At 38.6% G+C, this 17012-nt stretch overlaps 1 protein-coding gene across 1 annotated transcript; it reads right to left on the minus strand.

The window, feature by feature from the left end:
* Nucleotides 1-2149: 2149 nt before the first annotated feature.
* Nucleotides 2150-5487, minus strand: LOC133854875 (alpha carbonic anhydrase 7-like). The gene is made up of 8 exons (XM_062291138.1): nucleotides 5280-5487; nucleotides 4956-5173; nucleotides 4469-4576; nucleotides 4147-4260; nucleotides 3433-3446; nucleotides 2580-2733; nucleotides 2432-2485; nucleotides 2150-2275 (listed from the first exon to the last, which is right to left on the minus strand). Exons 1-8 carry the CDS (start codon nucleotides 5374-5376, stop codon nucleotides 2192-2194), a joined length of 843 nt encoding a protein of 280 aa, XP_062147122.1. The 5' UTR covers nucleotides 5377-5487; the 3' UTR covers nucleotides 2150-2191.
* Between the last annotated feature and the right edge of the window lie 11525 nt (nucleotides 5488-17012).

Here is a 17012-nt window from a genome sequence, read left to right on the forward strand (position 1 = left end):
ACTGTCCGGCTGCCACCTTTGGCCTAGCCCACTGTTGGCATCGTACTCGACGACTGTATTCTACTATCTCTTATAGCGTTATCAGATTCACTTTTTGTGATAGTAGTAACTGTGATGGTTTGAGGAGGGCCTGGTGTGGTTCCGTCAACATAAGCGTAAAGTTGTTGATCACGCAAATTAATACAATACAAATTGAGTTTTCCAACAAAGTTAATTATCTCCGGTTAGCTTGATTGTGATTACAAGATCAAGATTGATAGGCCTGCATGGATTTTGAATCAATGGCATGTAATTGACATGTGTTGGTCTGTGTTTGGAAAATAAAAGTTGAAGTTGAGTTATTGGGGCCACCCGGTAGAGGAGACACATTAATCGTTAATACTCTTAACACTATTTCCCACGATATTTTATCCCAGTACTCCGTCAAATATAATGATATTAACAAATAATATATGTTAACCTCTTACATATTTCTAAAAAAACGTTTCCTAAAATCATTTCCATGATGAAATATGCATAAACGAATCTAGTTGGAAGTAGTTTGATCTATACGAAGTGTTCATCATTAGAAGTTGACGCAGCGTAGCAACAAGAAGATTGAAAATCTCTCTCACGAACCCTATTGAAAAGAGAAAACAGAATCCTCTAGAAGAAAAGATAGACCCCTTCAGGTAGGAGAACTGGTTCGGAGGCGTTCGTGTTAGGTTACACGTTACAGAGCAAGGTACGACCACTGCATCGGGTGTATGTGAGTGTTACTACTTTGTATCTAGTCTTATCTTCTGAATAGTGGATATCCTGGGTTTGGCTGCCCCGGAGTGATTTTTCTCTTAATTGAGTTTCCACTTCATCAACAAAATATTTGTCTCCTTTATTCCGCATTTAATATTTTGTTGCACACTGTTCACACACACTTGTATAAATTAGAAGTCAACTGCATTTTTCAAATAGTATCAGAGCTTGGTACACTCTGTGTAGATTTAATTCTTGAGTGTTATTTTTGTCGACTTCTATATTATGTCTCAAACTCTTAATTCTATTCCTGCCTTTGATGGTACGAACTATGGCTATTGGAAGGCACGTATGCGTTTCTTTTTGAAATCTATTGACTGTTGAGGTATTGTTGAAACTGGTTGGACTAAACCAGAGGATGCAACACCTGAACTAGTCCCTCAAAAGAACGCACGCCTTTCAAGTGATAAATCCCTCCATGCTCTATGCCAAGCATTTTCTCCATCTGAATTCACCAAAATTTCAAACTGCGAATCAGCCAAAGAAGCATGGCAAATCTTGGCAAATCTTCACAAAACGTACTCTCCGATGGGGGGAGAGATCAAACCATTCAAAGTAGTCTTCGAGAGCAATTAACCAATCCTGGAAAGCACACACGGTTCCAACTTTCCATCAAAGTCGAACACTTCGACACGCACCCGCTTCGTGATGTCATCACCTCGCGATTCATGGTGTGCATGGCAGCTTACATGAGGAGGCTCCTAGTGCATAAACGCCTGATGGTAATCTTGAACATGAGTGCGCGGATTATACCGGGCACTGTGATGCGGAATGGTATGGAGAGGCGGCTCTTCCCCAGCAGATGACTTGGCCGTATCCTCTAGTTTGTGTCACGCAGTTTCCCATAAGTAATCAAGTTGTTTGGACATAACACTCACTGTGCCACACAAATCTCCGAACTTTTCGAGTAAATCAAACAAGGCATCATCACGATGTTGTTGGGTGTAACGGTTCTCTCCATAGGTTCGAACGCTGCGAGTTTGCATTGTTGAAGGGGGTCGGATCTGGCAATTGTTGATAGAAAACAGATGCCAAGGCTTTGATACCAAATTGACGCAGCGTAGCAACAAGAAGATTGAAAATCTCTCTCATGAACCTTGCTAAAAAGAGAAAACATAATCCTCTAGAAGAAAAGACAGAACATACAAACAGATTTTAATAATCAATGGAGATCCACCATTGATGCGAGAAATCCATCTCTAAGGAATTAAAATAACATAATTCTTCATTCAATAATCTGCCCTTATTCGATTACAAGAGAAGTTTAAATAGCCAATGATAAAACCCTAAACATAGGTGTTGTTGGGCTAAGCCCATTTATTGAGAACAAACTTAACACATATAACATAACCGACTAAAAATATTATTACTATGGCATCACGTAAGTAAGCTGACTCCGTCAGAATCTCTTTGGGTGTGGGTCATAGAGTTGGATCTCACGATTATTGAGTGGTTGAATTGGTCTTGCATTCATCTCAGCATACTGCAATTTAAATATATATAGTAAAATCATGAAAGTTAGTAAAGCTTCAAGTTGTCTGTTATGGTGTTCATCAGATAAACTAATGAATAAACAGGTTTAATTTCATTTGATTTTTTTCCATAAATTATAAAAGAGCTAAGCTTTGTTACTGCTTACATCATGGACCGCCTCTCTAAGTAACTTCACTTGTTCTCTTGAGACCGTCGTTATCTGAAGACAATTTTTAAATAGAATAATGTTGTTTCAATTCGTAAACTACTATACGAATATCATAAATGAGTATATTTGTGGAACAAGAATATACCATTTTATCGATTGTCCAAATAACGCCTTCGGTACATGGAGGAGTAGTGAGCGAGCCCATATATCTATAGTACTTCTTTCCAACCATCTTGATTTCTGCAGGATCAATCACCCCTATATTTCTTTCTTCCATTTTATCAGTAATGGAAACTAAGCTTTTCGTCAATTGAAATCACAAATTAATAAGATGTTAGATAACAATTTTGGAGAGAGTAAAATTTGAGTTGGATATTGATGAACGAGTTGGTAACTTCTGTATGCCCAGAAAAACAAAAAAAAAAAAACAAAAAAAAAAAAAAAAGAAAAAAGAAGAAGAAGAAGAAGTAAAAGAAAAAAAGAAACAAAGACCGTGTTCACAATGTTTTCCTGTGTTTGTTTATTACGAGTGAAGGTACAACACTTTAACATGCTTTTGTGTGAGATACTGAGTGGTCATGAGTTTGCTTAACAAATTATTTGTCTCCATCAATTTTGTGCAATTGGTGCACTGGCTTACGATAAATATTTATTCATGATAAAATAGAGTTCAAAATTTTTATGTAGTTTGATTTTTTATTTTTAACAAATTGAATCTAAATTAAAACGCCGTTAGAGTTACTATTATAACAAGAATTTTAAAACTTGAAAAGGTTTAAAGAGAGATTGGAGAAGAGATAATTTTTTTTTGTTGTAAAACTGGTTTGCAGTGGACTCGTTACAGTGTTAAATTAATAGTTTTAATGTCTGTTCACTAAAAGGCATGTAATTTTAAAACTAACAGTAATTAATTGATAAACAAACAGTGATTATAATCTGATCATAATTAACGGTTCTTTAGTCATAACTGTTAGACCGTAGTTGTTAGTAACGATTACTTACTTAATGTCAACTATTAGATCAAATTCAATTTAATTTTATAGTTGACTTTACTAATGATTACGTAAATCTAATTGTTGGATCTACTTTAAAAGCATCATACGATCCAAATCATATGATCATGACCTTCCAAAAACCAACCAAGATGGCTCTCTCTCACGCACACTTGCATGTGGGTCCATTTCTTTTCATTGTTCTAGCATATACACAAGCTTTGCTTGATTTAAAGCAACTAATAATTTCATGTGATTTGAGCTTCATAAATGCTAATTTAACTTTCTATTGTTTTCATGTAATTCTCACTTTTTTTCAAAGTTATTTAAAATTAGGAAAAAATAAAAAATCGTTAAAACCTTCTATTTAAAATATTCTCAAACCACGTGCTAAAAGTAGTAGTAGTAATAATAATAATAATAATAATATGTTTTAATTGGTAACGTATTTTTTTATTTGTAGGCAGCACCCAAGTCAGATTTTTCTGGCTTAGTGTGTAGGGTGTCAATGTGCTTCTATTCATGCGTTGTATTTTCTTTTGGACCTCTTCAGATTAATGCAAGATAATTCTAGTTATTTTGTTAAAAAGAAAAAACTGGTAACGTACACCCTTGTTTTTTTTTTTTTTTTTAAACCTTTAGTTTCTAGCACGATGCATCGTATAAATAAAAACAAAGGGAAAAAAATATATCTTAATTCAAAATTCTTGTAGTTTGCACCTTTGAGATGAAAGCATCCGGTTGGCCAATCTTGTAAAAGAGTCCAACAACAGCAATCTTTTTTACACTCGGGTCCTGAGTTTCACGAACCATGTGCAGCTCCAAGTCATACCTAAAATTTAAACAAAACATTTGTATATCAAGTTGCAGAACGACTATATATTTCTATTTTATTCATTTATATATATATATATATATATATATATATATATATATATATATATATATATATATATATATATATATATATATATATATATATATATATAGAGAGAGAGAGAGAGAGAGAGAGAGAGAGAGAGAGAGAGAGAGAGAGAGAGCTTCTGCCATTGATGGAATGCTCAGAAGGTGAGTGCCAATGGCCTTGCTTGAGAAAGTAATCAGTGCCGTTGATCTGTATTGATCCCACACCATCACCTACCCACTTGACCTGCACCCATCACATATGCATATATGTGATGGGTGCAGGCTAGTTGCTAAGTGGCCGGCAATGATGAAGAGAAATGATATACACACATCTCATACACATTTAATTTTCAAATTCACCATTGAATTTATGGGATTGTCTTGGATCCCACAAATCCAATGGTGAATTTAAAATTTGATTGATGTATGTGTATAATTTTTTTAACATGAATGCGTGCATGCCTTTTGGAGAGGGCAATGAATCAATTATCAAATAATTTCAAAAGAAAAGTTAAAAGTGGACAAAATCAAGATCAAACCATAGAAAGGAGCTAGAAAAGATAAACAGTAATAATATATATTATTTATCATGAACAAAATGGAAGAAGTTTTTGGTTGCTTACTGCAATGTCATGGCCCCTATTCTTGAGAGTGGCATTGAAAGGCTTGTAGCTCCTCTTTAGCTCTCCTAACTTTGGCATTATTTTCACTCTCCGACTTGACAAATCTATGGGAGATTGCATGCATCCATTCTTACAATGTGCCCATTCTTCTCGGATTTCTCCCCAGTGACTTGGCCCCTTCTTGCTTCCTTCTACATAATCAAACTCCCTCTCATCCTCTGCACCATATATATGATTCACATATCTTAGCCACGTAAATAACTCACAACCAATATTAGTGAAGGAAAATAGAAAGAAAACAAGTGCATGTGTTTTCTGCATTACCAACTTCTTGAGCTATGGTTGATGGTAAACATGCTGAGAAAAGAAATAAAAAGATTAGAAGGCTTGATATAAAGGCAGGTTTGCTTGGATTCTTCATGTTTTGTAGATTTTGAACCCAAAGAGTTTCAAGAAATGGAGTGGCAAGTGGGGGAGACAGTGAATATCTGTTGTTGATCAGGATGCTTTGAGAAACGGGTTTCTCGTTAGATATATATATATATATATATATATATATACACGGAAACAAAGGATAGCTGGGAAAATTTCATGCATGTTTCTGTGTGAACGTGAGAATCTGAGAGTTGAAAACACCTAATAAATAAAGAGGATGTATAGTTAAAAGACAAGGGAGGTTGTTGTGTGTATGTACGAAACTCAGAAAATTAAATACACTTAAATGATGGTATAATGGGTGACGTGTAATAATTTCGTACATAAATTATATATACACAAATTGTGAAGGTTAAAAACCATCTTCTAGTAGCAACTTAAAAAAATAAAACTTTCAACTTCTATTTCTTTCATGCCACATTAATAGTAAGAATTGAGTGTTCATAAAATTGGTGTAAAAATTGCGATGGATTATTATTGAATTTTGATCGAATAATAATTTTAAAAGTCATCTTATTATTGAAAAGACACAAGAAAAACTTGTAAAATTACTCAACGTGTTATGTTTCAATTCCATTTTTTTTAATTTTTTTTATTATTTTTATTTTTAAATGGTTCTCATGAGCGTTAAGAGTAACATTATTCAAACGTTACATTAGCCACTTGTGAAATAACTGTGATAAATGTTTACTGACAATTAAGGGTGTATATGCGGATGTGGATGTGGATATCGTTATTTGCGATATCTGGAGCCACATCCACATCATCCTTTTACTAATTGCATCCACGATGTTATTGTGATTTTTATCCGCTGTCTGCATATTAATTAGGTAATGGGCATTTTGGGCCATATTTTGGTCTCTATTAGGGCATATTTTAAATGATTTTGAAGATAATTTAAGCCAAATTTTAATATTTTTGGCTTTTTTTTTTGAAAAAAAAAACTTGTTTATTAAGCTCTAATCATTTGAAAATATATTAATTTTACATTACTTTTGTCTTTTTGCCCAAGTGTTATACGAAAAAACAACACAACCAATCAAACCGATGTAAACAGTTACCTATATCTAATTCAAAATGACATCACTTTGCATATGCACCACTAGGCTTCTTTTTTTTTTGTTCCTTAAATTGTGATATTGAGGTTTAAGCATAGGAAATTTTTTCTTAAACTTAGACTAGCTGAAAGTTAAGTTGACTTGAACTTCAAGTCATGACCACCTTCCAAGCTAGCTATTAAGCCCATCTTAAAGTTGGGTTTTAGCCATTACGCTATTAAGTCAGGAGACTCAGGACCACCATGCAAGCTATTAAAAAATACTGTAAGATGAATTTTTTTCTTAAGCTTAGACTAGCTGAACAGTTAGCTAGGTTAGTTTGAAGTACAAGCCACGACTACCCTACAAGCTATTAATTAAGCACTATCGGATGAAATTTCCTCTTAAGCTTAGACTAGTTGAAAACTTAGGTCGATTGGCTTGAACTTCAAGCCAAGACCATCCTACAATATGAAGCCCATCTTAAAGTTGGGTTTTAGCCATTAAGCTATTAAGTGAGGACCACCTTGCTAGCCATTAAACAATATCATCAGATTTTATTTTATTTTGTTTTATTTGTTTTTTTAAACTTAGAATAGCCAGAACGTTAAGTCAGTTTGAACTTCAATACATGACCACCTTGCAAGATATTAAATCCATCATCTTAGAGTTGGGTTTCAACCATTAAGCTATTAATCAAGGACCACCATGCTAGCTATTAAACACTATCAGATATATAGCTAGAAAGTTAGGTCGGCTAGAACTTCAAGACCTGACCGCCTTACAAGTTGTTAAGCCCATCTTAGAGTTGAGTTTCAACCATTAAGCGCTATTAAGCCAGGACCACCGTGCGAGCTATTAAACGTTATAAGATAATTTTTTTTTTCTTAAACTTAGACTAGCTGAAAAGTTGACTTGGTCAGCTTGAACTTCAAGCCAGGACAATGATATTTGACTATGTTGTTGGTTTGATATTTCGACGGCTAGTGTTTCATGACAATGATATTTGATAATGGGTACGCGGCCGGCTATGAGATAGTAATATATGAATGCATGCCTGTCTCTTGGTGGGGGGAATGAATCAATTATAAAAGCATTGACATTTGTTTAGATAGAAATGTACTACAAAAACTGAAATTATTGAAGGAAATAATTGTCATAAACTGATATCAAATTCAAAGAATAGAAAGGAGAAAAGATGAACAGCAATAGCAACCTTTGTACTCTACTTTGAAAAGCTCCCAAGTAATTTCAGTTTCATTCCGAGGTTCTGAAAGCAATACATTCCTTGAGGTCCACCAGCTTTAGTCCAATATAACAAACCTTCTGTTTGTTGGTACAACCAAGAGTGTCGAATAGTACCTCAATATTCGTAAGCAACGCTTCTGCTACATTAGGTCCTTCTATACCTTCAAAGAGTTGGAAGTGGTGACTAGAGAAGTCACGAATTGAGCAACCTTGATGCACAGTTTGCTTGTTAGGTTGTGGGATTCGTGCTATTGCTTTGGCAAATTGCCTATTGTTGTGAGCCATGAACTGTGCCAAGGCTAGGTGTACTCCATCGTGGAACGGTGGAGTTGGAGGTGGTAGTTTGTTATCGCTACTGAAAAAATTGAAATGACTTCTAAAAATAAAGTGTGTGCATAAGTGTCAACAAAAATTAAAGCACAGCGGAAAGTAAATGACACAGAGATTTTTGTTGACGAAGTGGAAACTCAGTTAAGAGGAAAACCACTCCGGGGCAACCAAACCCAGGAATTCCACTATTCAGAAGATAAAGCTAGATACAAGACAGTAACACTCACATGTACCGATGCAGTGGTCGTACCTTGATCTCTAACTTGTAACCCAACACGAACACTTCCCAACCAAGTTCACCTACCTAAAGGGGTCTTCAATGGAACTCCTTACCTTAGAGCCGACCTCTAAGATACACTTCAGTTTACAGCACAGTACACTTGAAAAACGGCTTCAGAGGAAATATCACGTATCTGAGCTCTAATGGAATTCACACCGAATTCTTGCAACTCTAAGTGCCCAGGGGCCCTATTTATAGGCTGGGGGTCAGAATGGGCGATAGGCAAAATATGCCTGGGAGCCGTCCGGACGGTGAACCAGGGCCGTTCGGACGGACAACTGTGCGACTAGATTTTTCAAAATTTCCGCAGAGAAATATTTCCTGTATAAGAACATCGTCAGGATGGGATGGCTCGGTCGTCCGGACGGAAGCACGTCCGCTGCAAGTAATTTCCATAACAGGCTTCGCGCATCCGGACCAAGGGGCAGGAGCGTCCGAACGGCTAAACTTCAACACGCAATTTCTATATCTGATGCGCGTGCGTCCGGACCATGAGGGGGAGACGTCTGGACGGTTGAAGTCGAATCGGCAGTTTCCATATACGATGCACCAGCGTCCGGACTACAGCTGTCAGACGTCCGGACGATCAAATTTGAACTGCGATTCTTGCCTTATGGAGACACACGTCCAGACGAGATTCCACATCGTCCGAACGGTTTAATGATCTTCCCTTTCTTGGAACTTGGAAAGAATCAGATAACCGTTCGAGAACTGATAGGCGTCCGGACGTGCTGCTGAAACGTCCGGACGGAGCAAACTGGCACAAAAGCTTCTCAATACGATGTAGGTGTCTGGAGGGAAGAAGTACGTCGTTCGGACAGATGATGCTTGTCTGTCTGAAGTCCGGACAGAATGACACGTCGTTCAGAAGGATGGAACAGTAGACAGATGGGCGTCCAGACGGGATGACTCATCGTCCGGACGGCTGACAGGGAACTTGAATCTAACTCGCAGGCAGAATCTTCTGACATCACTCTGAAAGTGGAATCCCTGTTTTACCGCATCATTACACATAAGTGATTTTGTCATAGGCAGACGTCATTCCCAACTCTTTTATTTATTAATGTTTTTGGCACAAGTGTACGTCACTCCCTGGTCCGTTGGCAGATGTCAGTCCCAACTCTTTTATTAATAAATTCATTAATCAAAACAGAAAAATATGTAAGGTTCCATTCATACGCATATAATTAAATAAATATGCAATCATAATATTATGAAAATCAGCATCACTCTCAGTAAGTTTTTTAAAAGTCATCTTACAGACCTTGTTATTTGGCACAAGTGGCCAATTATTTTGGCCCATTCTCGACCCAATTCTCCATCCATCGTCTGGTCACCATCGACTGCCACCTTTGGCCTAGCCCACTATTGGCGTCGTACTCGATGACTGTATTCTACTATCTCTTATAGCGTTATCAGATTCACTTTTTGTGATAGTAGTAACTGTGATGGTTTGAGGAGGGCCTGGTGTGGTTCCGTCAACATAAGCGTAAAGTTGTTGATCACGCAAATTAATACGATACAAATTGAGTTTTCCAACAAAGTTAATTATCTCCGGTTAGCTTGATTGTGATTACAAGATCAAGATTGATAGGCCTGCATGGATTTTGAATCAATGGCATGTAATTGACATGTGTTGGTCTGCGTTTGGAAAATAAAAGTTGAAGTTGAGTTATTGGGGCCACCCGGTAGAGAAGACACGTTAATCGTTAATACTCTTAACACTATTTCCCACGATATTGTATCCCAGTACTCCGTCAAATATGATGATATTAACAAATAATATATGTTAAGCTCTTACATATTTCTAAAAAAAACGTTTCCTAAAATCATTTCCATGGTGAAATGTGCAGAAGCAAATCTAGTTGGAAGTAGTTTGATCTATATGAATCTAGTTAGAAGTTGACGCAGCGTAGCAACAAGAAGATTGAAAATCTCTCTCACGAACCTTGTTGAAAAGAGAAAACAAAATCCTCTAGAAGAAAAGACAGAACACACACATAGATTTTAATAATCAATGGAGATCCACCATTGATGCGTGAAATCCATCTCTAAGGAATTGAAATAACATAATTCTTCATTCAATAATCCGCCCTTATTCGATTACGAGAGAAGTTTAAATAGCCAATGATAAAACCCTAAACATAGGTGCTGTTGGGCTAAGCCCATTTATTGAGAACAAACATAACACATATAACATAACCGACTAAAAATATTTTTACTATGGCATCACGTAAGTAAGCTGACTCCATCAATTTCCCCCTATGGAAAAGAACTCGACTCAGACGAGTTACGAGAAATATAAGCGTCATAGAGGTCGGGATGGAGGCGTTGGACTTCTTCAGTTTGTAGCCAATAACAATCCGAGGGTGGACGGTTCTTCTGCTTAACTAAGAATTTCTGATAACCCCCGCGTCTTGTGGAAACAATTTGATCCTCCAAAATATCTTCAATTTCATCTTGAGGCTTCACATAATCAGGCACTCGTAGAGAAGGGGAAGTAGAAGCAAGTTCTTCAAAATGGCCCACGTAGGTAGTAAGATCTTCCACATTGAAGATAGGACTGAAAGGGAGGTGGGCAGGAAGATCCACATGATAGGCATTGGGACTGAGCCGTTTGAGGATGGCAAATGGACTAGCAGAACGGTGATGAAGCTTTTGAACAACACCGCGAGGGTACCACTCCGGCTGGATACGGATCATAACAAGGTCCCCAACTTGAAATTCAACAAGTCGACGATGAGGATCAGTTGCAGTCTTATAAGACTGGGCACTAAGGGTGAGTTTGCGCCGGACTTCATCATGAAGTTTTTGAATATGGCGAGAAAAATCCAGAGCGGCTTCACTAGATTGAGTGGGATGAGGCAGTGGAGCAAAATCCAGATGAATTCGGGGTTTGGAGCCAGTAACAATTTCAAACGGGCAGAGACAAGTGCTCCTATTAGCAGAATTGTTATAAGCAAATTCTGTATGAGGAAGAAGGAGATCCCATGAAGGTGGATGATCAGTGACCAAGCAACGTAAGAGATTACCCAAATTGTGGTTGACGGCCTCTGTCTGGCCATCAGTCTGCGGGTGAAAAGCACTAGAGAATTGGAGTTTGGTGCCCATCTTTGCCCAAAGAGTCTTCCAAAAATAACTGACAAACTTCACATCTCGATTGAAAACAATGGTCTTCGGTAAACCATGGAGACGCACAACCTCGAAAAAAAAATAAGGAGGCAACCTTAAAGGCATCATAAGTTTTAGCACAAGGCAGAAAATGTGCCATTTTTGAAAACCGATCGACTACCGCAAAGATGGAATCATGGTGTCGCACGGTTCGGGGAAGACCAAGGACAAAGTCCATGCTGATATCCGTCCAAGGTGTGTGTGGAAGAGGGAGTGGGCTATTCAACCCAGCACTAGCTCAATTCCCTTTAGACAATTGGCAGGTACGACAATGCTTGACCAAAATGGAGATGTCGCGTTTAAGATGAGGCCAATAAAAACGATCTTCTACCAAAGCAATGGTCTTATCACAACCAAAATGACCTATTAGGCCCCTTGCATGAAGTTCTCGGATGGCAAATTCACGGATGGAAGACTGAGGGAGACAGAGTTAAGTTCCCCGAAACAGAAAATCATCAATAATAGAATGATGTCCATCAGCTTTGTTAGGAGCAGCCAGGAGTTCAACGTAAAAAGTGCCAAAGTTTAGGTCCTTAGGGTATAAGCCCTTCACGGTGTCAAAACAGGTGATATGCAAGGACAATGTAGTGAGTAAGAGAGACTTTCGACTGAGAGCGTCAGCCACAGTATTCTCCACGCCTGCTTTATGACGAAGAACAAAGGTAAACTGATGCAAAAAATTGACCCAGCGGGCATGGCGGGCATTAAGCTTCTTCTGCGCATTCAAATGGCGTAAAGAGTCATGGTCACTAAACAAAAGAAACTCACAGTGCATGAGGTAATGGCACCAGTGCTTGATGGATTGGACAAGTGTGTAGAGTTCCAAATCGTAAGTGGAATAGTGACGGCGTGCTTCATTCAACTTCTCACTAAAATAGGCAACGGGATGTCCCTGCTGGCTCAAGACTCCCCCAATACCGGAATGAGAGGCATCACAGGCCAATTCGAAAGCAGCTTCAAAGTTAGGGATCTCCAGGATGGGGGCCTTGGTGAAAAGCTTCTTGACCTTCGTAAAGGCTTGTTGGGCGGCAGACGTCCATAAGAAGGGACCCTTTTTTGTGCACTCAGTAATAGGGGCCATAATAGAACTGAAACCCCGCACAAAACGCCGATAAAAAGAGGCCAGGCCATGAAAACTACGAACCTCATGGACATTATGGGGAGTTGGCCATGTAGTGATTGTGCGGACCTTCTCAAGGTCAGTAGCCATTCCTTTGGAGAAGACAATGAAGCCCAGAAAAATCACATGATCTTGCGCAAAAATGCACTTTTTGAAGTTGAAAAAAAAAACTTTCAAATTAAAGTGTTTGAAGTACCTATCGAAGGTGGTTGGCATGTTCGGGTAAATTCTTAATGAATATGAGAATGTCATCAAAATAATCCACGACGAACTTGTTGATAAATGGTTTGAGCACTTGGTTCATCACCCGCATAAAAGTGCTTGGGGCGTTAGTGAGGCCGAAAGGCATGACAAGCCACTCAAAAAGACCATCCCGTGTTTTGAAAGTCATTTTCCACTCGTCACCGGGACGAATACGGATCTAGTGGTACCCACTGCGAAGATCAATTTTGGAGAAGATGGTGGCACCATGCAAAACATCAAGCATGTCATCTAAACACGGAATGGGAAAACAATACTTCACAATAATCTTGTTGATGGCGCAACTATCAACACACATGCGCCAACTACCATCCTTCTTTGGTGTTAACAGAGCGGGTACGACACATGGACTAAGGCTTTCCCGGATAAACCCTCCATCGAGTAGCTCTTGGACTTGGCGTTGGAGCTCTTGATGCTCAGTGGGGCTCATCCTGTAGGAGGGCAGATTCGGCAAGGATGCTCCAAGGAACAGATCAATCACATGCTAAATGTTACGCATGGGTGGTAAAACACTGGGCAACTCAACAGGCATAATGTCCCGAAATTCCTGCAATATCAATTGAATATCAGGGGCCAGAGAACCTTGATCCTATTGAACAGCTTCGAGACAGGAAACCAAGGCAATAAAAAGACCACGCTCCTAGCAAGTTTCGGTGAACTTGAGTAATGTGAGGACTTGAGCCTCGAGAAGCTTATTATCTCCTCCCGGTGGGGTGAACTTGTGCACCTTCATAGGCTTAAGAATCAGTTTCCGGCCTTCATACAGAAAAGCATAGGTATTCCGATAGCCATCATATTGAACCCGACGATCAAACAACCATGGTCGTCCTAGAAAGACGTGACAGGCTCTCATAGGAATGACATCACACCAAACAGCATCTCGGTAAGCCTTGCCCAAAGAGAAATGTACTAAACAACGCTGTTTCATGGGAATAGTGGTATTATCCACCCAACTAACCTTGTAAGGCTGAGGATGCTTCTCGGGTGTTAATTGCAACTTTTGCACTGCATCAAGGGAAACAACATTCATCCCACTCCTGTTGTCAATAATAACGTTCAGAGACTTATCACCATGAGCCACCCGGGTGTGAAAGATGTTCATTCTCAGCCACGCATCGCCATCTTCATCTTCCTTACGCTCGCCAGTGAGGATTCTACGAATGACACAAACTGGGAGATTAGAGAATTCTAAGGTTTCGCCTTCTTCGTCCTCAGCACCTACTGAGGTCTCTTGTTTAGAATCTTCATCGACGGTATCATCGCCACAGTAAAGCGCAGACCGTTGAACTCGGGTAGGGCACTCAACTGCATGGTTCCCTTGGCCACCACACCTATAACAATCATCCCCTCGGCGATCGCCCTTACCGCCTGATGTGAATTTTAATTGTACTCGCAAGTGCACGAATCGTTTGCAATAAAGGGTTTTGCAAGTGCGAGGTCGATCCCACAGGGAATTGTGTTTTTGAAGAACAATTTTGTTTCTAAACTAATTAAATCTTAACCTAGTTCCAAAAAAAATTTGATTTTAATAAATAAAAGAAAAAAAACATAAATAAAATAAAACAAAAGAAAAGATACTAAGGTTTTGGAATCCACACCCACAAAATCATAGCAACATATTCTCATCTTTATCAATACACATCCGAAGTTCTCACCATACAAATCTTATGTATGTTCTACTATGCTTCAAAAAATCATTAAATCATTCAATGAATCCGTTCTTTGCACAAATCACAAAAGATATCCGGTTTTAACCAAATCATCAAATGTATCCGTAGAACGAAACACAATGAATATCCAACATTTTGATAAATAAAAACCCAAGTAATCAATTATGTGAAATTATCTCAAATCATCAAATGTATCATTGAATCACAAAAGATATCCAAGAATCATTCCATAAATTGAAAAGAAGTAAAACATAGGAAAAATTAAACCAAATAAAATCGGATAGTATAAACTTACATGAAAATATTGTTGCTCTTTCAATGGTGAGGTTTCATCATCAACCTTAGTTGAGAAATTAACTACACATGACTAAGAAAAATAAAACCTAACCTAAAGAAAAACTAAACTAAAAAGAAAAGAATATTTTGGTCTCTAGCTTCTCCCCTTTTTTTCTTGAGACTTAGAGGTATATTTATAGGGAGAAAACAAATCCTAGAAGCCCTAGAATTTCAATTAAAATCGGAGGTTAGTCTCCTAGTTTGAGTAGGAAACTCAAAACACAATCCAAGAAGGAAAAGGACTCCAAATCCGTCCAGATTTGCGGTATTTTATTGCGAGGCACTTTTGGCATAGTAGACATCCGAATTAGGAAAATCATATTTCACAATGATTTGTAGAAAATTGAGTTAGATTTTCAAAGCCACTTGATTCACCTTAATCGAATACTTGAGCTGAAAGTTATGGCTAAAATACTATAACATGTGCAGAATCTAAAATTTAATCCGATTTCGACTCCAATTAGAGAAATTCCGATTTAGTCATCTCCTTGATTTGGTTGAACATAACCACATTATCTAGGTCTTCTCAAAGTGTGCTTTCTTTCACCATAAAGCTATTGTTTTCTCTCAATGACCTGCAAAATACTAAAATACCAAAACTAACAAAAAACATTAGAAAATAACAAAACTAAAGGTTTAGTAAATGCAAATTAAGGGGTCTACATATGCAATATTTGGGACTCATCACCGCCCGCAACTACCCTGTTGCCTCTGTCTTTTTGATCTTGTATGACTTTGTCTGGGGTTGTGGATGATCGAGGAATAATGCGATCTCCTCCTGAAGATGTGGTTTTGGACATGGTTGGATAAGCACTCCGTGAAGAGCTTTCAGACCACCCGGGTGTCGTACGCCATGCCCCGAGCCACTTGGCTTGTTGTTCCAATTATAAAGCTACCTAGTAGGCCTCATCAACACTGGTTAACTTGACCAGGATCAGCTCCTTACGGATATCATCTCGAAGTCCGGCCTTATACCGAGTAAGGGATTGACGCTCGGTCTCGATTATACGGCTTCGTATGGTTAGTTCGTGAAAGTGGTGTGTATATTCACCCATCGTGGTTGTTCCTTGGCGAAGGGCTATTAGCTTGAAAAAAATAGAGTCTTCATAATCAAGGGGTAGGTATTTTTCTTGGAGCTTCGGTTTCATCTCGTCCCAATAAAAGATTGGCAGTAATCGTAGGCGATGATGGTATTCTTCAACGCTGTTCCACCATACCCGGGCTTGTCCCTTAAGCTTCATCTTTACAAAACGAACTCTCCGATGGGGAGAGAGATCAAACCATTCAAAGTAGTCTTCGAAAGCAGTCAACCAATCCTAGAAAGCACACACGATTCCAACTTTCCATCAAAGTCAGACACTTCGACACGCACCCGCTTCGTGATGTCATCACCTTGCGAATCATGGTGTGCATGGAGGCTTACATGAGGAGGCTCCCAGTGCATAAACGCCTGATGGTAATCTTGAGCATGAATGCGCGAATTATGCCGGGCACTGTGATGTGGAATGGTATGGAGAGGCGGCTCTTCCCCAACAGATGACTTGGCCGTATCCTCATTCAGGACATCCTTGTCACGGTCTCCGAATCCCTCTAGTTTGTGTGACGCAGTTTCCCGTAAGTAATCAAGTTGTTTGGACATAACACTCACTGTGCCACACAAATCACCGAACTTTTCGAGTAAATCAAACAAGGCATCATCACGTTGTTCTTGGGTGTAACGGTTCTCTCCATAGGTTTGGCCGCTGCGAGTTTGCATTGTTGAAGGGGGTCGGATCTGGCAATTGTTGATAGAAAACAGATGCCAAGGCTTTGATACCAAATTGACGCAGCGTAGCAACAAGAAGATTGAAAATCTCTCTCACGAACCCTGCTGAAAAGAGAAAACAGAATCCACTAGAAGAAAAGATAGAACACACACACAAATTTTAATAATCAATAGAGATCCACCATTGATGCGAGAAATCCATCTCTAAGGAATTGAAATAACATAATTCGTCACTCAATAATCAGCCCTTATTCGATTACAAGAGAAGTTTAAATAGCCAATGATAAAACCCTAAACATAGGTGCTGTTGGGCTAAACCCATTTATTGAGAACAAACATAACACATATAAAATAACCAACTAAAAATATTATTACTATGGCATCACGTAAGTAAGCTGACTCAA

The sequence above is a fragment of the Alnus glutinosa genome, chromosome 13 (assembly GCF_958979055.1).
Source record: "Alnus glutinosa chromosome 13, dhAlnGlut1.1, whole genome shotgun sequence".
NCBI classification, from domain to species: domain Eukaryota; kingdom Viridiplantae; phylum Streptophyta; class Magnoliopsida; order Fagales; family Betulaceae; genus Alnus; species Alnus glutinosa.

Excerpts from the sequence above, each read along its gene's own strand:
- LOC133854875 (XM_062291138.1), bottom strand. The coding sequence starts at position 5,376 with ATGAAGAATCCAAGCAAACCTGCCTTTATATCAAGCCTTCTAATCTTT. Across the intron at positions 4,577-4,955 it reads ATAGGGGCCATGACATTGCA|GTCAAGTGGGTAGGTGATGG; the intron begins GTAAGCAACCAA and ends TGATGGGTGCAG. Across the intron at positions 4,261-4,468 it reads AGCATTCCATCAATGGCAGA|AGGTATGACTTGGAGCTGCA; the intron begins AGCTCTCTCTCT and ends TGTTTAAATTTT.